Genomic DNA, 20,208 nt, shown 5'->3' with positions numbered 1-20,208 from the left:
CAACACCGAGAAATGTAACTGCACCTTTTTTGTTCCTTAGCTCTAGCCAAATTGATTCTGTCCTCAACCCCTCTGGGACATCCTCTTTCTCCAGCACTGCAATGCTCTCCTTAATCAATACAACCACTCCTCCCTTTCTTATCTTTCCTCAACACCTTGTATCTAGGAATATTTAACACCCAGTCCTGCCCTTCTTTGAGCCAGGTATCTGTTATAGCCACAATCATATTTCCACATGGTAATCTGTGCCTGTACCTCACCAGTCTTATTAATCACACTCCGTGCATTCACATACAAGCACATTAACCCTGATTTAGACTTTATTACTTTTTCCCTTACTCTGACCCCACCTAATAACTTGATATTCCCTACTCTAGTGCTATCTATCTCCCCAGTATTCTGTGCACCTTGGTTTTCCTCTCTAATATTTGGTCCTGGCTCCCACACCCCTCACAAGTTACCGGTTTTGCTTCCCTCTAATCTGAGCTCCCTCTCAGGTTCCCATCTCCCTGCCAATCTAGTTTAAACCTGCCCCAACAGCACTAGCAAATCTCCCTGCGAGCATATTAGTCCCAGTCCTGCTGAGATGCAGCCCTTACATCTTGTACAGGTCCCATCTGCCCCAGAACTGGTCCCAGTGTCTCAGAATTCTGATGCCCTCCCACCTACACAAGATTTCCAGCCACGTGTTCAATCACTCAATTCTCCTATTCCTATGCTTACTCTTACTTGGGACTGGGAATAATCCTGAGATTACTGCTTTTGAGGTCCTGCTTTTTAATCTCCTTCCTTGCTCCCTAAAGTCTGCTTTCAGGTCTTCATCCCCCTTCTTACCTCTGTCATTGGTGCCAACGTGGACCATGACCTCTGGCTGTTCATCCTCCCCCAGAAGAATGTCCTGTACCCATTCTGTGACGTCCTTGACCGTGGCACCAGGGAGGCAACACACCATCCTGGAGTCCCATCTACGGCTGCAGAAACGCCCTAACTAACGAATCTGCCATCACTACTGCACTTCCACTCTTCTTCCTCCCCTCCTGTGCAGCTGAGCCACCTGTGGTGCCACAAACTGGGCTCTGACTGCACTCCTCTGAGGAACCATCACCCTCGCCAGTATCCAAAATGGAAAATTGATTAGCAGGTGAGATCATTTCAGGGGACTCCTGCAGTACCTTCCTGGTTCTCTTAGACTGCCTGGCGGTCACCCATTCCCTATCTGCCTGCATGCTCTGAACCTGTGGTGTGAACACCTCCCTAAATGTGCTGTCCACATAGTTCTCTGCCTCACAGATGCACCACAGTGACTCCAGCCGCCATCGTTCATGGGTGATATAAGAAGTACTTCTTTACACAAAGAGTAGTGGAAATCTGCAACACTCTTCCCTGAATAGTTGTTGAAGCCAGGTCAGTTCAAAGTGTCAAAGTTGGACTTGATAGATTTTGTTAGGCAAGGGTGTTAAGGGTTACGGAACCAAGGTGGGTGAATGGAATTAGGATGCAGATCAGCGATGATCTAGTTGAATGGTGGAACATGCTCGAGTGACTGAATGGCCTAATCCTGTTTTTATGTTCCTAATAACCATAATATAACTATTTTTGGATTCACTAATTCCTTTCTCCCTTCTCTCCCCACATTTCATTTAGTATATTGTTCTGCAATGTCCAAGCGTCTCAGCATTTGAGAGCCATCCCTTTACTCTCACATCGGTAAGTCCGATCATTCTTGTTATGCTTTTCAAAGCAAGACATTAAGGAAGATTCATACATTTACAAAGCTAAAGATTCGTATCGCTTACAGACCACACAAATCTTGTTTTGCAGAAATTAGGAACTAGAGTATTTTGATTACAAACTGCATGCCCGTGGTGAAAACTTGGCAGGAGTATTGAGGATGTTCTAAATTAAATCAGTGTTTGGCTCCCTAAACTAACATCAGTTCCAAGACTGATGTGTGACTGGGCTAAGATTAAATTAGAAACAAATTCTGCTGATCTGAAGCATTTTTGGAGCCTGTAAACTTAATCATATGTCTCTTTGTTAATAAATAGTTGTGATGTTTTGACACCATTTACTGTGGGAAAATAAAATTAAATATTAATTTTGAAAGCTTTGCATGTATGGAAACAAGGCTAAATAGTGAAGGGGAACATTTAGTTCAATTTAAGATTTTCATCTTTTAAATAACATACTGGTAGTTGAGCAGAATTATAAAGGTATATTGTGAAAAAGAAGGCCTTTATAGTCTACAAAATATCCGCTGGTGATCTCCTGCTGTAACTTTTGTAGAAACCTTGGGGGAAAAGCTGTACATGGGCATTTCTGCAGGGGTTCAGCTGAAGGTACAGCAGGAGATTGGAAGAATCCCCATAGAAATTCTATCTCATGTTATTGCATATCAAGAGTTCTGCATGGAAATGCCCAAGTGTATATCTATAGTTTGCCAAAGTACAACAGTATTATCATGCCTGATGCTGAGTTGATCTTGTTTTAAGAAACACATTTTGATCGAAAAAGGCAGCAACATTTTTCTATTGTATTTTCTTGCCAGTCATGTTCCTGCTGCCACAATTTTTTTCAAATCTTGGATCTTGCTACTTTTATCTAGATGTTGACGAGGTCTTGGATATTTCAGACTCCCATATTTGTGTTAACCTTTACCATTCTATTGTCGTTTTCCAACAGGTGTCCTATAATTTCCATTTTTTTAAATTTAGAGATACAGCACTGAAACAGGCCCTTTGGCCCACCGAGTCTGTGCCGACCAACAACCACCCATTTATACTAACCCTGCACTAATCCCATATTCCCTACCTACACTAGGGGCAATTTACAATGGCCAATTTACCTACCAACCTGCAAGTCTTTGGCTGTGGGAGGAAACCAGAGCACCCGGCGAAAACCCATGCGGTCACAGGGAGAACTTGCAAACTCCGCACAGGCAGTACCCAGAATCGAACCCGGGTCCCTGGAGCTGTGAGGCTGCGGTGCTAACCACTGCACCACTGTGTTGCCCTTATACATTATTTGGGATTTTCCTGAATACCAGCTTAAGATGAGCATTACTTATCATGGCTTCTTTGACACACGGATTCAAGAAGCAGCCATGCACTGCATCTACCAACTCTGCTGGGCTTCTGCCATATTCAGAAAAGGGAAGGAGATTTGATGGGAGGGGAAGGCAGGTTTTCTGCCTGCCCTGCTTACATTCTGGCATAACTTAAGGATGTCTCTGGGCCATTGGTAGGCCACACCCTGTCACTACAGGCACCAATGCCTATAAATAGTATTTAAGTGACCATTCCCAGGAGTCGGGTGGGGCCATGATCTCATCAAAGCAGTTGGTGGAATGACTGTTTCACTGCACTGCAAATGGTGTCATGGAATTTTGATGCTAAAATAGTTATTGAACTACTTGTCACTGCTATCAATAATTCCCTCTATACCCGATAGTCTTCAATCCAACCTCGAGATATTCATCTTGAGTCCTTTTCTATAAGGAGCTAATTGACAAGAAATTCACTGCCTATCGTAAAGTACCCAAAGGGAGTGTTGCCTCTTTTTGCCATTTGCATGAAACAAGGGTGGCCAACTGGCATTTCACAAGCTGCAAATAGCTCTTTTGTGGTTGAAGTGTGCTCATTGGACGTTTTCTTTACACACGGCATCTCAATAAAAAAATGGCAGCCACAATAAAGCTGACAGTTTTCTTCCCATTCTGACTCAACTCATCGATATATATTTCAATAGACACAATATAAACTAATTTTAGCCATTATATTATATTTTAGCATGCTGTACATATTTTGTTCTTAACTAATAAACCAGCTCACATCAACATCACAAGCACAAACATGGAATACGCTACTGACTTCTGTAACAGGAAATGTGATTGTGTTAGCTGAAGTGTCAGGTTTGAGATGAAGAACTGCTGCCAGTAACCGAGAGATAGGGGAAAGTAGGTATGAGAGGAGAGATGAAAGTGGGGATGAATACGTGCAGGAAAAAGGAACTGAAAGAAAGAATGAGAGAAAAAGAATGACAAAAATGAGTGAGACAAGCATTTATGAGAGACAATGTCGGGGGTGTTGTGGGGAGATGGGTAGAAAGAGAACACGAGTGAATCTGCGCGTGAATAATTATCAAGAACTTATGAAGTCAACCAATCTTGGATGATCAGTCAGAAGAACCTACCAATAGTGAAAAACAGTTGAAGCAATTGAATCACTATCTTTTGATAAAATTTTATTCACCATTTTTGTCTCGGAAACTGAAATTTCTAACGCAACAAAATAGCTTTCAACAAAATACTGCTGTCGTTCTAGATATCCTTGGGCTGAATTTTCCAGGTCCTGTGAAAGTGGGTTAGGAGGCAGGTCTGGGAGCACAGCTGTAAAATATCTCATTGGATCAGCCACCTGGCATGTTCTTGCCTCCAAGCTATCTTGCCATAGGCGGGGTTAATTCAGCAGAGGCTACCCGCCTGGGAGCAGTGGGTAGCAAATTAGGTCCAGTAATGGGCAAATTGGGGGACAGGTGATGGTGCTGCTGGGATCTTCCTGCTGGCAGATGGACCTCCCTGCTGAGGCTGGAGCCTGGCAATTAACTGGAGGCAACCTCCCGCTCCTTCCTCTCAATCACCCGGCATGGACCTGTTGGGATCCAATGGGCACCAGCTTCAACCACCAGCCATCCTCTCTCCCTTTACAATTGTGGCCTTGCAACTGTGGCCACCATGTTTCTTTAAATTTTTCCCAATGCTGCAGAGAGCGCCTCTATTTTGAGGTGCCCTCACAATTTTTTGCTTGCCTCAGCATCACCCACCTCTCCCGCTGGGACTGCCAGCCATTGCTGCGGGCCGTCCTATTGGGCCTCTCGCTTCACTGATCCCATTGCCGTCCTTCATTGGATGGGGCTCTCAGAGATGGCTTCTTAGTTTGTCGCCTCTGGGAAAATCACGACCGCTGGGTACCTGACCCATAATTGGCTCTGATGGCGGGATTGCAACCCAACTGGGAAAATTTTGCCGCTCGTCTTTGCCTTTTCCCTTTGGCATTATATTGAATGCACACACGGATCTCTGTCTCCCTTGTGGCTAATTTGTATTATTAGAAGGACATGCAAGAGATTATACGTTTTGTTAACTTTGTAAAGATTATAAACTCATTTTTCAAAGTCCCCAGAAGGTCCAATCATTTGCTTCACATGTCGTACAGTTAGACTAGCTGGGTCTGTCACCTCTTAGCTTGTGTGTACTCCACAGTCAAATGGGGACCTAACTTGGAGTTATACTTCCACTTTTTTGTTGAGGCACATCTGCAATCACTTCATACTAATGTAAAAGTGGCAGCAGAATTGCACCTAAGTGTTTCTATTTATCCTCTCACTGGGTAGTGCTATCAAAATTTCTCTTTAAATTAACAGCCACTGACAATCTTTTTAAAAGTTTTCATGTAATTGGAAAATTGTTTTATCCTGAATATTTTTAGGGAACAGTATCTGCAGAACATCACTGCATTCCTTTATTCTATCAAAAACCTGAAAGAGACGATAATTGGATTTTAATGTTATTGAACATCAGCCTTCCAAATGTGCAGCGATGTGTCATACAACATGCGTAAAAATTATTTTTACAGTATTACCGCAAAGATGGAGAGAACGGCAATCTATGGTGCAGTATGCTAAGACCAGGTGAGACAGGTGTCAAGGGGCCCCTCTCCTGATTTGATCATGGCAGGATCCACAGCATATTCAGGAAAACTGCAGGGGTTCGTTTCCTGCCACTGCCCTGTCTCTCTGACCTTGTAGGGTCTTTCACTACAGAGGGGGCTACCACCTTAACCCCCGCCAGATCATTACCTAGGAGCAGGTCAACCCCATCCACAGGCAAACTAGGGACAATCCCTACAGTTACCAGTCCAGAAACTAGGTCGCACTCCAGGTGCACTCGATGTACAGGTACAGGCATACACTGCCCACCAATACCATTCACCACCATTCTGGTGTTCACTGCACTCTCTGGGAGAAAGATCAAGCCTTTTCCCAGTAAAAGGGATCTAGTGGTCCCTGTGTCCCTTAGAATTACTATGGGCTTGCTTGCCCCACTCGAGGAATATGGGGTTACTTTCCCTTCAGACACAAAACCCTGATAACCTTCAGGAATCCTATTAACTTTTCCTGCACTTGCAGTAGTAAGCTTCCTGGGTCTCACTCTTACTGCAGTTAAAACCACAGCTTGTTCTGCTGTGCTTTCCATCAGGCTCCTTTCTTCACCGAGCGGGTGTGCCCTACGGGTTTTCCCTTTAGTTTCCAGCAGTCAGCTTTTAAATGCCCTGTTTTATTACAATGGCAGCACACAGGTCTCTGGGTCTCACTCTTGTTCACAGTATCTTCCTTTTTGGCTGGAGAAGGGCCCCCTGTGTCTCCTGCTTTCCTTTCTCTCCCAGGACTGCTTGGGCTCCTATCACCTTCCCACCCTTTGTCCTTTTCAGATTTGTGGGGGTGACTAGGAAAGGTTCTCCCCTGGGAAACCGACTTATAAATTAAAGCAAACTCATCAGCTTGCTGGGCTCTTTGAACCCACTGCTCCTCTACATGGGTCTTTATGGAAAGTGGGAGAGAGTGTTTAAATTCTTCCAACAGAATTACTTCTCTGAGATTCTCATAGCTGAGCTGTACTTTAAGAGCTCTCAGCCACTGGTCAAAAGCCAACTGCTTACTTCCTTCAAACTCCAGATAAGTTTGATTAGCTTGCTTCTTGAGGGTTCTAAACTTTTGGCGATAGGCTAATTATTATGCTCCTTCAGTTAGCACTTTTTGTCAGTTCATAAGTTGATGAACTCTCATCTGGCAACAGGGGATAAACCTCATGGGCTTTACAGTAAAAGAGGCCAGGTCTCAGCTGGTCATTTTAGCTGCCTTGCCAGTTTCTCAAAGGACACAAAAATCTTCTACATCTTCCTCATTGAATTTTGGAGTTAATTGAGCTAGTTTTACTAATTCTGTATCCAGCCCTGAATTATGCTTCTCCATATTGGCCATGCTTTCACTGGGGTTAGTCTGTTGCCCCCAACTTAATTCAAACCACTTCAGCTCTCTTTCTTTGCATTCCTTCCAGAATATTCTTTCTCTCCTCTCTCTCTCGTTCCTTCTCCTGTCTTTCTTTTTCTTCATGTTCCTTCTGGAAGGCTCTTTCTTTCTCCCTCTCCTGCCTCTCTCTGTATTTTCCCTGTCTTTCCCTTTCTCTTTCCTTGTCTTCTAATTCAAGTTTCCTTTGTTCCAATTGTATCTTTGCTAGCAGTACCCTATCTGTGTTTACTTCTAACACTGCTACTGCTCCTTTAGATTCCATGGAAAAATGGTTGGCCACTCACCTTAGGAGTTTAGACTTCCTAGTCTTGCCACCTACAGTGATCAGCCATTTTCCTCAACTCCTCCAGAGACAGTGCTTTTAACTTATCCCAAGTTACTTCACCCTGGCTTGGACAGCTACTAACTTCAGTTGCAGACATGTTAGTATTCAATCACACACAACCACAAAAAAACCTGTATTGAAATCTTGCTCTTTTTTGATTGGGCACCATTTGGCTTCCCACTTCCAATTTCTCAGTTTGTGGATCAATCCCAGATGCTAGCACGCAAATTTCTGTTACGACCAGGTGAGAAAGGTGTCTAGGAATCCCTCTCAGCCTTCACCTGGTCTTACTGTAACAGGGTTTAATTTTAAACACACTGTTCTTTTAGCTCCCCCTTGGTGAATCCTTGTTCAACGCTTTCCAATTATAAGGCAAAGAAACCAGCACAAACAGGCTTTCTTAGGTTTAAAGAAGAGAAATTGAAATTTATTAAACTTGAACTTAAACTCTAATTCGGTTAACGCCTACGGATACATGACGCACCCACGCTAGCATGCATATGCGAAACACACATGCAAATAGAAACAAAAAAGGGCAGAAAAAAAATAAAGTGAAAAGTTTGAGGCAATATCTGAAGAGTTTTATGGTCCTTGATTGTAGGTAGATCTTGCTTTTCGTTGGGGCCCAGTATTCTTCTTAAACCTTATTCACTGCAGGAGATTTTTTCTCTCTTGGGGTTCATGTGTCTTCAGTGGATTTTGAGGCTTGTGAGAAAGAGATGGGAGCAGACAGGAGAGATCTTCTCAGTTCAGGAGCAAAACAAACTTTCTGCCTTCAAACTCTCTGTGGCCAGTTCAAAAGGAAACTATGGAACAGCCAGGTAGTCATTTGACCAGCTGGTCTAACCAGTCCTGTGGATTGTATCCTCCTTAGCAGGCCCTGGAATGCGCTTCCTCAACTTCGATGTCTGTTAGTATGTAAATGTTTTTTTCCAGCCACAGCTGATCTGTTTAACGCGTCATTTCCTTGCTCCAAAAACAGTTAAAAATCAATGTTCATGACAAAATTGATGTGCTTCATTCTTAGCAGGTGGGGGCTTAGCATGACAAGTATATAGGAGCAACAGTGAAAGTATATGGCTTTGCATATGCTAGTTCTCCTCAGAAGAAGCTTTGGTCCACATTGTGCTCCCATTTAGAATGCAACTACTGGCAGTACAAGCTTATCCCAGTTTAGTAACCTCCAGGCAACTGAATGTAGCCACTGCAGGGCTTAGAGCCCAATTATATTCATTCACGGGATGTGGGCATCACTGTCAAGGCCAGCATTTATTGTCCATCTCTAATTGCCCTGAGAAGGTGGTGGTGAGTCGCCTCCTTCACCCACTGCAGTCTGTGCAGGGAAGGTACTCCCACCGTGAGGTTATGTAGGGCGTTCCAGAATTTTGACTAGGTGATGATGAAGGAATGGCAATGTACTTCCAAGCCAAAATGGTGTGTGACTTGCAGGTGGTTATGTTCCCTTGCATCTGCTGCCCTTGTCTTTCTCGATGCCACATGTTTGGGAGGTGCTGATGAAGAGGCCTTGGCGAGTTCCTGCAGTGCATCGTGTAGATCTTCTACATCGCAGTCACTGTATGCTGGCGGTGGAGAGAGTTAATGTTTAAGGTGGTGGATGGATCAAGTGGGCTACTTTGTCCTGAATGATGTTGAGCTTCTTGAGTATTGTTAGTGCTGCACTCATCCAGGCAAGTAGAAAGTGTTTCTTCATACACCTGACTTGTGCCTTATAAATGGTGGACAAGCTTTGGGGAGTCAGGAGGTGAGTTCCTCGCCACAGAATACCCAACCTATGACCTGCTGTTGTAACCACAGTATTTATGTGGTTGGACTTGTTCAGTTCTTGGTCAGTGGTGACCTCTGGAATATTGGTGGTAGGGAATTTGGCAATAACAATACTGTTGAATGTCCAGGGAAAGTGATTAGACTCTTGTGGGATGGTCAATGCCTGGCACTTGTGGCACATGTTACTTGCCACTTATCAGCCCAAGCCTGAATGTTGTCCAGGTCTTACTGCATGCGGGCACAGACCACTTCATTGTCTGAGGAGTTGTGAATGAAACTGAACACTGTGCAATTAATATCTCCATTTCTGACCTTATGATGGAGGGAATATCATTGATAAAGCTGTTGGAGATGGTTAGCTTTAGGACACTGCTCTGAGGAACTCCTGCAGCAATGTACTCAGCTGAGATGATTGGCCTCCAACCACAACCATCTTTCTTTGTGCTGGTATGACTCCAGACAGTGGAGAGTTTTCGCCCCGTTTTGCATTGACTGCAATTTTACAAGGACTCCTTGATGCCACACTTAGTTGAATGCTGCCTTGATGTCAAGGGCAGTCACTCCACCTCACCTCTGGAATTCAGCTCTTTTTTCTCCATCTATGGACCAAGCCTCCAATGAGGTCTGGAGCCAAGTGGCCCTAGTGTAATGCAAACTGCGTATCAGTGAGCAGGCTATAAGTGAGTAAGTGCTGCTTGATAGCACTGTCGACGACACATTCCATCACTTTACTGAAGATTGTGAGTAAATTGATGGGGCAGTAATTGGCTGGATTGGATTTGATGGTGGGACCTCAGGAGGAGGCCAGGATAGATCATTCATTTGGCACTTCTGACTGAAGATGGTCGCAAACGGTTTAGCCTTGTCTTTTGCACTCACATGCTGGGCACCGTCATCTTTAAGGATGGAGATGTTTATACAACCTGCTCCTCCTGTTGGTTGTTTAATTGTCCACCACCATTCATGACCGGATGTGGCAGGACTGCAGATCTTTGATCTGATCTTTCAATTATGGAACCACCTAGCTCTGTCTATAGCCTGCTGCTTGGTATGCATGTAGTCCTGGGTTGTAGATTCACCAGGTTGGCACCTCATTTTTAAGTGTGCCTGCTGGTGCTCCTGGCATGCTCTTCAACAGGCCTCATTGAACCAGGGTTAATTCCCTGGGTTGATGGTAGTGGTAGAGTGATGGATATGTCAGGCTATGAGATACAGATTGTGGTGATGCACAATTCTGCTGCTGTTGCTGATGGTCCACAGCATCTCATGGATGCCAAGTTTTGAGCTTCTAGATTTGTTCTGAATCTATGCCATTTAGCATTGTGGTAGTGCCAAATAACATGTTGGGAGCTCCCTTAGTAAGAAGACAGAAGGTCGTCTCCACAAAGACTGCACGGTGGTCACTCCTACAAGTGCTGTCCTGGACAGTTGCATTTGCGATAGGTAGATTGGTGAGGACAAGATCAAGTAAGTTGTTCCTTCATGTTGGTTTTCTCATGACCTGCCACAGGCTCAGTCTGGCAGCTATGTCCATGTGTAAGTAGGCTGACTTTGCAGGGTTTACTGTGCCTGAGTTGATGCCGGGTTGTCAGTCCAGTTTTATTTTATTATAATTTTTCGTAGCAGTTTGATACAACGGAGTGACTTGCTAGGCCATTTCCAAGGGCAGGTAAGAGTCAACCATATTGCTGTGGGTATGGAATCACATATCGACCACACTGAGTAAGGACAGCACATTTCCTTCCATGAAGGACATTAACGAATCAGATTGGTTTTTACAACAATTTGATAATCCCATGCATTTTTTTATTCCAGATTTATTTAATTGAATTTAAATTCCTGGGCTGCCTTGATGGGATTTGAACTCATGTCTCTGTATCATTAATCCAAGCCTCTAGATTAGTAATACAGCAACATAACCACAATGTTGCAATTCCCTGTAATATACATCACCAGAACAGACTGGGTGTAAGCAGAGATTTGATATAATGGGTGCCCACAAAATGGAATAGTTAAGAAAGTCTATATTTGTGAGGAGGAGATCTTCATTACGATAGCATGGTTGAATCTGAAACGCATTAAGAGATATACCTTCATCATTTTATAGCTCTAATAAGCTGAATAACTATATTGTACATTGTATAATCTCCACTGTCCAATTTGTAGCATTTAATTTTTGCTTTTAATATTCTTACATTTTTGACAGTTTAAAACAATTTTGAGGAAAGTGGGGAAGCATTTGGGAAACAATGGCTACAATATCCTTAGGTTTAAAGTCATTATGGAAAAGAGCAAGGAAGAATCACATGAAAATACTCAACTAGAGGAGGGCTAATTTCAGCGAGTTGAAAAGGGATCTGGCCCAGGTGGATTGGAATCAAAGGTTGGTAGGTAAAACCGTAAGTGAGCGATGGAAGTCCTTCAAAGGGGAGATAGTTTGTGTATACATTCCCACAATGGGGAAAGGAAGGGCATCCAAAGCTAAAGCTCTGTCGGTAACTAAAGATACAGAGATTAAAATGAAACATAAAAAGGAGGATTATGATAAATATCAGTAGAAAACTAAGCTGAATACAGAAAGTGCAGAGGAGAACTTTAAAAAGAGCACAAGAGAGAGTGTATGAGAATAGATTAGTGGGTAATATAAAAAGGAACCCAAAAGTCTTTTTTAAACTTATAAATATTAAAGTATAAATAGTAGTCAAAAGAATGTTGCAGCGGGCAGCACAGTCGCGCAGTGGTTAGCACCGCAGCCTCACAGCTCCAGCGACCCAGGTTCAGTTCTGGGTACTGCCTGTGCGGAGTTTGCAAGTTCTCCCTGTATCTGCGTGGGTTTCCGCCGGGTGCTCCAGTTTCCTCCCACCTCCAAAGACTTGCAGGTTGATAGGTAAATTGGCCATTGTAAATTGCCCCTAGTGTAGGTAGGTGGTAGGAGAATGGTGGGGATGTGGTAGAGAATATGGAATTAGTGTCTTCTTTTTTTTTTCTTTTGGGCCTCCTTATCTCGAGAGACAATGGATACGCGCCTGGAGGTGGTCAGTGGTTTGTGAAGCAGCGCCTGGAGTGGCTATAAAGGCCAATTCTGGAGTGACAGGCTCTTCCACAGGTGCTGCAGAGAAATTTGTTTGTTGGGGCTGTTGCACAGTTGGCTCTCCATTGTAAATTGCCCCTAGTGTAGGTAGGTGGTAGGAGAATGGTGGGGATGTGGTAGAGAATATGGAATTAGTGTAGGATTAGTATAAATGGGTGGTTGATGGTCGGCACAGACTCGGTGGGCCGAAGGGCCTGTTTCAGTGCTGTATCTCTAAACTAAAACTAAGCTAAACTAAATGGTTGGCAGCGCACAAAGCAGCAACGTCACCAAGTCCAGATGGGATACATTCTTGGTGGCTAAGCGATGTAAGGGTGGAGATAGTGGAAGCTCTGGCAACAATCTTCCATTCCTCCTTAGATATAGAAATGGTGCCAGTGGGCTGGAGGTTTGCAAATGTTCAAAAAGAGGGAGATAGATAAAACCAGCAACCTCAGGCCAGTCAAACTAACGGTGGTGGAGAAAGTTTTAGAGACAATAAACCAGGACAAAATTAATTGGCACTTGGAAAAATATGCATTAATTATGAAAGCCAGTATGGAATTGTCAAAGGCAAATCATGTTTAGCTATCTTGATTGCATTCTTTGATGAAGTAACAGAAAAGGTTGATGAGGGCAGTGTGGTCGATGTGTATTTGGCATTTCAAAGGGTTTTCGATAAAATACCACGAAATGATCTTGTTACTTAAATTGAAGCCCATGGAATTAAATGGACAGTGGTTGTCTGGATACATAATTGGCTAAGGGACAGAAAGCAGAGGTAGTAATGAATGGTTATTTTTCATACTGGAGGAAGTGTTGCAGTGGTATCCCCAGAGGTCAGCGTTGGGATCACTGCTTTTTTGGTGTATATTAATGACCTGGACTTGGGTATACAGAGCATAATTTCAAAGTTTGCGATACCACAGAACTCTGAAATATAGTAAAAAGTGAGGAAGATAGTAACAGACTTCAGGAGGACATAGACAAACTGGTGAAAAGGGCAGGTGCATGTGTTACGATTCCGTTAGGGACCAATAACTTTTAAAAAGAGAAAGTCAAATTCCCAGTTATTACTGAAAGAATTACACAAGATTTCACATTTTAAACAAAAAATACTTCACTGTACAAGAGTTAAGCAAAGCAAAAAACTACCAACTTAACATGACAACTTGGAAACACAGATCTTAAACTTAAAATCTTAACAGAACATGAAGACAAATACTTTAAACTTTAAATTTCAACAGAACACTCCCTGTCTGCCTGCTACTTCCACCTCAAGAGTTCCCCTATACAATACAGGACCTTGGTGATTTCTTCACTTCTCCTGGGACCAATCTGAAGTATACAATAGCTTTTAGAATTTCACTTTGAGTTTCTTAATTTCTCAGCTGTCTTCTGAGGTATCAGATTTCCAGGGGATTCTCCCTCTAGCATCCGGCTAGGCAAAACCTCCAGTTTTCTAACAGCTGCAAAATCTGGACTTCCCAGCTTGAGCATGGGCCTGTCTCAAAACAGAATTACCCCTGGTTTCTGATGACCTCTTTGCTCCTGAGCCCAGCTGGTTTCAAAATCAACAGCCAACTGACTGTCTACGTCAGCAAGCACCCAAAAAGAACCTGACCTAAAAGGCATCTCCCTGGCAAGACCTAACTCCATAGCCACATGGTACATGAGGGATGTCCCAGATAGCAATTTAAACTAATTACCTCCAACTCCTAAAATTTCTCTTTGATTCCTGATACCCACATGAAAAATTGCTTTCTGGTTCCAACTGCCCAACTAAATGTGCCTTCTTGCATGACTATGTTAAATGGTGCTATATAAATTTAAGTTGTTAACTTATTTATTGCTTGTAGAATTAGAAAAAAGAGACATGCTGTCGAAGCTTTTCATCTTGCACTCATCAGGACTGATGTAAGGATACTAAATTTCAAAAGGAGCAACAATTTATACTGCATGAGAAAAAGGTACTGATAGATTGGCAAGTCGACTCTGATTGTTCGAGGTGTTGCCATGGAGAATACATCAGGGAACTATTGCCCCCCACACTTAGTTTAATTCAGAAAAGGCGCAACACCTAGATATGTTCTTTTTGCCTGCAGAGGACAGGTCCCTTTGTATGAAGCTTCTAGAAAGTATAAGTAAGCCACATTGTGAGCCCGACTGATAATCTTAAATAACAAGAAATGCTGGATTCACTCAGCAGGTCTGGCAGCATCTGTGGAAAGAGAAGCAGAGTTAACGTTTCGGGTCAGTGACCCTTCTTCGGTCACTGACCCGAAACGTTAACTCTGCTTCTCTTTCCACAGATGCTGCCAGACCTGCTGAGTGAATCCAGCATTTCTTGTTTTTGTTTCAGATTTCCAGCATCCGCAGTATTTTGCTTTTATGATAATCTTAAATGGTTGTTCGTGTAATTCTTAGCACGCTTAGGATTGTTCAGTAAGTGCTGTCTAATCGTGGAATCACAGCGAACGTTTGACATTGTGTTCTGAGTTTTGCAAGTACAGGCTGGTTGAGTACGGTCAGTACTCTGCCTATTGCGAATAGCCAAAGGGACGTGCTGTTTCAGAAATTGCCTTAATAGTTTAAACCAGAGGTTCCCAAACTTTACTTATTACATATTTGCTTCAATACCAACCAGCTGCTCACATAACCCAACCAGCATACTGGTTTAGTATTTTAACGCCTTGAATGCTCAAGAATTGTACAAAATGTACAAATTATAATACACATATACAATGGCTTAATGATATAAAAACAAGAAATGATGGAAATACTCAGCAGGTCTGGCAGCATCTGTGGAGAGAGAAGCAGAGTTAACGTTTGGCTCAGTGACCCGAAACGTTAACTCTGCTTCTCTCTCCACAGATGCTGCCAGACCTGCTGAGTATTTCCAGCATTTCTTGTTTTTATTTCAGATTTCCAGCGTCCGCAGTATTTTGCTTTTATTTTACTGGCTTAATGATACTAGTTGGCATTAATGTAAAGACTGAAGTGGTTTGTACAAGAAGAGGCGCACAATGTTTGGAGTGATTGTTTGAGTCGCAAGCTGTTTTCCACTCATTGGATTCGATCTCCCTCTAACCTCCTCTGCATGTCCACCAGTCTTTGCTCCTTTAAAAGTCTTATCAAAACACATTTTTTTGGCCAGGTTTTGGTTCATACCGTACTAATCTCTCCCTCCACGGTTCACATTCCTTTTCCTGCCAACTTCCGTTTGTGAAGTCCCTTGAAATGTTTCTCTTCACGTTAAAGACACTATTTGAATGCAAGCTTTTGTTGAATTTGGTATTCAGGTTATTGTGTTGTGTTGTATCTGCGCACAAATCAGATAAACCTGTTTCATTAATACAATACCCCTTTAAATGTTGGTACCAATTATAATCACATTTATATAAACTGTAAATGATATATTTTATTAATGGACTGTTAAATAATGTGTAGATTTTCTGATTTAGGGATATTGCGAATTAAATTATTTTAAAAAAATGTATGAAAACACTGAATTTCTTACCTAAGTTGGTGAATTTTTCAGCAGAGTCTCCCACCTTGCCTCACATGGTCTAGCCTTGCTGACATCTCCTGGCTCCTTTGCGCTGATCAGCGGCAGCAGGATCCCGGAGGAATCAGGCTCCACTTGGGGTGTAGAGACTCGCCATGGGGACAGACAACACACTCTCATAGCCCGGAAGGGCCAACTTGGAGACACAGTGCTTCTGGTTGGCGGTTGAGCTGTATGGAGCAGTTGACCTCCTGCTCCTCCAGACACCGCAAATCCAGCTCCAACCAGGAGTCCCGCGCTTGCAGGAAACTGCTGGCTGCTTGTCTCGTCTCTCCAGACAAAAGGTCAGGTAAGTGCTGGTGATGATCCCCTCCTCCCAGACGTTTCGGATGATGCTGCCACCTCCAAATAGATTGGGAGAGGATGAGTCCTCCAAGGAGACCTCCAACACATGCTAGGAAGCTCAAAGAGCAGGCTGAGGGGTCACTGATGATCAAATGGCACAGGAAACTGCTCCCCCACTGCACCAAAGCCGCCAGCCCATCCGTGGTTCACGCTGCATGCCCGAGCATTTGGGAAAAATACAACAGGCAGAGCAAACATCTACCAGGAAGCTTTGTAACTATATATTCCTTTACACATGCAATGAAAAAAGTAATGACTTAAAAAAAAGGAAAAGAATGGTTTATTGTTTGCCTTAGATATTAAGTACACCATTAGACAATCTCTCCCACGTACCCCCCAGAGATGTCTCCCGTATTCCAGGGGTATGTGCACCACAATTTGAGAAACCCCGAGTTTAAACCATTAGAAGAGTGCTGGGGGACACAAGTTAATTTCCGTTAACAAAGCAATTAATACTTGGCGGGTGCATCCTAAAAGTTTACCTAAATATCAGAAAAATAATTGTTTAAGAAAATTACAATAAAATACCAGAATTTTGACTTGTGCTCTTCTGCATTAACGTTTGGGCATAAATTTACAGCTCACTCAAAACTTTTGTGAGCGGGTCTTTTGCTTGGTTGAATAAAATGTTGTATTAATGAAGGGTAGAGAATTTTGATAAAGGTTTCTCTGAATGGGCATAAAATATTGAGGAAATTTGGGCATTGTGTAAAAGCCTGCAGAAATCACACATGCCTTAATTTCCTTGATCTTCTGTGCTATATATAAAAAATTGGCATTGCATTGTAATTGCACCATTGTAATGCTGAAAAAAACAAGGAAATGTGGCCATTATAATCAAGTTGAGATGCTTGGAATTAGAAATCGATGTGCTTTAGGAAGCTGTTTTTCAGTTCTAAGCAAGACCAGAATCGTTATAAATATTCAGTTGTTCCTCAATGTTTCAAGTGCACTGGGGAATAGGAATTCTTAACCAGCATAAATACCTCTATTCATGAAGGAAACAATCAATTCAAAATTAAAACAAGTATGTTAGTAGGCTACTTCCACTTCACATCCCAGTGGAATGTTAACTGTATAATTGTGAACATATAAAAATGGCAACTGAATCCTTAGTTTAACAGTGTTTGACTTAACTGCTCTGTAAATTGACAAGTTCAGGTTCTTGGCCTTTAAGGTTGCAGCCAATCATTTCTGTTAATATCTGCCCCTACACCCCATCCATACTGAAATATTGGGTTGGATTTTGCGACAAGGCTGCACTGGAAGTGGTTGCCACTTTCACTCAGGCGTTCAGAGGCCAGCCGCACGTGATCTCACAGCGGCTAGACAATTCACTCAGGGGAGACATGGGGGCCATCCAGTTGAAGTGTAGAGGTGGGAAGCGAGGCGGTAATGTGGCGTTAGGTGACACCATGGCAGGTGGCAGCGCCAAATTTAAAGGGCTGCTAGCCTTGCATTCACTGATGACTGATCAGAAGAGTCCTCTGCCTGACTGATGCTTTAAAACTGGAGTCCTCTTCCTGACTGGTGCCTTGAAACTAGAATCTTCTGCCTGAATGGTGCCATAAAACTGGAGTCCTCTGCCTGACTGGTGCCTTAAAACTGGAGTCCTCTGCCTGACTGGTGCCTTAAAACTGGAGTCCTCTTCCTGACTGGTGCCTTAAAACTGGAGTCCTCTTCCTGACTGGTGCCTTAAAACTGGAGTCCACTGCCTGACTGGTGCCTTCAAGCAAGAAGCTGGTCAGAAGCATGCAGTAAGAAATGCAGAACGAAGACCCCAGGTGGCCCCATGGTCCAGCAAAGCCTCCATGCAGTTTCTCCTCCAAGCTGCAAGGGCAAGGCAGGAGGTCTCCTCAAGGGACCTTGCATGAGGCCATGTGAGAAGGTGCATTGTTAATGTGCTTGCAACACTGTATCTAGGTTTGCTTGGTGATTCCATGGCTGCTGACCTCCTCTGCAATCTCTGTCCAGGCTTACTTGGTCAGGCGGGCCAGTCTCCTCTTCCCATCCCTTGGGAAGAAGGTCTCCTGCCTTGCTCTTGTGTTTTATGGAGAGGGAGTGACCAACCAGTCAGTGGAAATGAGTCAGGCAGCAGCATTAACTGTCAGAGGCATCTTGGTGAGAGGTGCCTGTCTCTCATTGCAGACCCTCGAGAGTGGCCGTATTGATTTGCCCCCTTCATCGACCGCTAGGCTGCTGGCAGCATAGACATTGTGCTTGGCTCTGTGACACAGTATTCTTTCTTGTGCTTGCAGGAGAACACTTATGATAGAGTATCTGTTAGTATGTTAAATATAATCATTTAAATATATGTTTATGCTAATATATATGTCATCACAGGAATTGATGAAATATCACTTGATTCAGTTCTCTTGCACAGTCAGTTAACATGTGTAAGCTGAAGCAACAAGTCTCCATTAAAGCACCGTATATAAAGCTTTATGCCTGCCCTTCAGCTTCATTTATATTCGTCTAGGAAGAGATAATACAATATGGTGCCAGCAGTAGTGAGCCGACAGCATTGATCAGCAGCTGAAAAGGACAATTCAAGTCAGAAGCCCTACCTGAAGCACTGCGACTGGATCACAGCTCTCACATCGGGAGAGCAACGATGTGAGTTGAGATTGAAGATGATTTGGGTGCACTCCTGGCTTTGCTCCAAGCTGGCAAGACATAAATTACTGGTAGTTTCAGTCGCAGAGATCAGTGCAGCATTGTGTTTTGGTGCAGATTCCTTCCTGTCATCACTGCACTTGCGTGTCATTAGTCGACCCCAATACCAGGGCTCCTCCCGCCTACAAGCTTACAAGCTTGCACTGCAGCAGCACAGCTCAGGGCATGGCACCTGCTCAGCTCTGCAGGCATCGTAGCTTTCTGCAACATTTAAAGCAAGGTTTGCTCCTCAGGCAGAGAAACAAGTAGAAGGATTAGGCAATGGCAGCCAGATTTCAGAGATGGACTGGAAAACATCTGATGTCCCAGGTGAGTTCAAACTGTTTAAGCAGAGGATTGAACTATGCTTCCTAGACTACGAAGTTGTGGATGCAGAGAAGCAGGCAATAAAAATTAGGATCGCCATAGGAAATGAAGGTCAGCACAGGATAAACCTCTGGTTTATCTGATGTTGACCAGAAGGATCCATCAAAGCCATAGGCAACATTTGAAATTCAGCTTAGGATTAATTTAATTTCAGAGTACACCACCTGGAAGTCATGAGGTATAGACAGAAAGCCAACGAGAACTTGGACGACTTTGCTAACAGATGCAGAGAGAAAACAAAAGTACGCAATTTCTCTGATACTGAATTATGGAGTTGGCTATCGCCTCCACTTCTATTGAGATGTTCCAGAAAAGCTCCTGGAAAAGCTGAAGGGACACGGCGTGGAGAGCATACTATAGAAAGGGTGCAGATATGAGGCAATTATCACAGGGAGACAGTTCTTGCAAGCCTTAGGGTCCAAAACGCCTGTCGGTATAATACCGGAGGCACCCAGGCTGAACAAGGTGTGCACTAACTGAGGGCTCTCCTATCAACCACATAGATCCCGGCATATGCAGACACGTGCAAGGCATGCAGGGTTAGAGAGCAGTAGGCCAAACTTTGCAAAAGATTCAGCAGTACGAACGTGGGGAGAAGCCAGAGCGAGCAGCGCTCAAACCGCAGAAGTACGCAACTCAGAGGCAAAGGGAGGCGAGACACTTCCAGGCATTGCCAAAAGCATAGACCAATCCATGAAATGGGGGAACACCTGAACAAAGTGGTTGAGGTGGATTGAGGTGAAGACACTACAGATAAATGGCTATTTCATACGATCACCTTGGCAAAATGGAAGCTTTTATAACACTCCAGATCGTCTGCCCTGATAAGGCTGGATGGTATCGACTGGTGCAAGTGTCAACACTCTATCTTTCCACATTCTGAAGGTCATGTACCACGAGCAATGGAAGTCTGTGGTCCAACACACAAACATGAAGCTTACGGCATACAATGGTTCAACAATATAGTGCCTAGGTTCCCTAGACTTG

The 20,208-nt window shown here is 43.5% G+C and overlaps 1 protein-coding gene across 2 annotated transcripts in view; it reads left to right on the top strand.

Moving 5' to 3' along the window:
* Positions 1 to 20,208, top strand: part of LOC137370985 (NADPH oxidase 4) — a 265,074-nt gene that overhangs the window by 127,203 nt on the left and 117,663 nt on the right. For both annotated transcript variants that reach the window (XM_068032888.1, XM_068032887.1), the window contains exon 11: positions 1,645 to 1,707. In XM_068032888.1, the coding sequence (XP_067888989.1) occupies positions 1,645 to 1,707 (63 nt within the window). The remainder of the gene's footprint in view (positions 1 to 1,644; positions 1,708 to 20,208) is intronic.

Source organism: Heterodontus francisci, chromosome 6 (genome assembly GCF_036365525.1).
Source record: "Heterodontus francisci isolate sHetFra1 chromosome 6, sHetFra1.hap1, whole genome shotgun sequence".
NCBI lineage: Eukaryota > Metazoa > Chordata > Chondrichthyes > Heterodontiformes > Heterodontidae > Heterodontus > Heterodontus francisci.
This window is presented reverse-complemented; position numbering and strand designations above follow the sequence as displayed.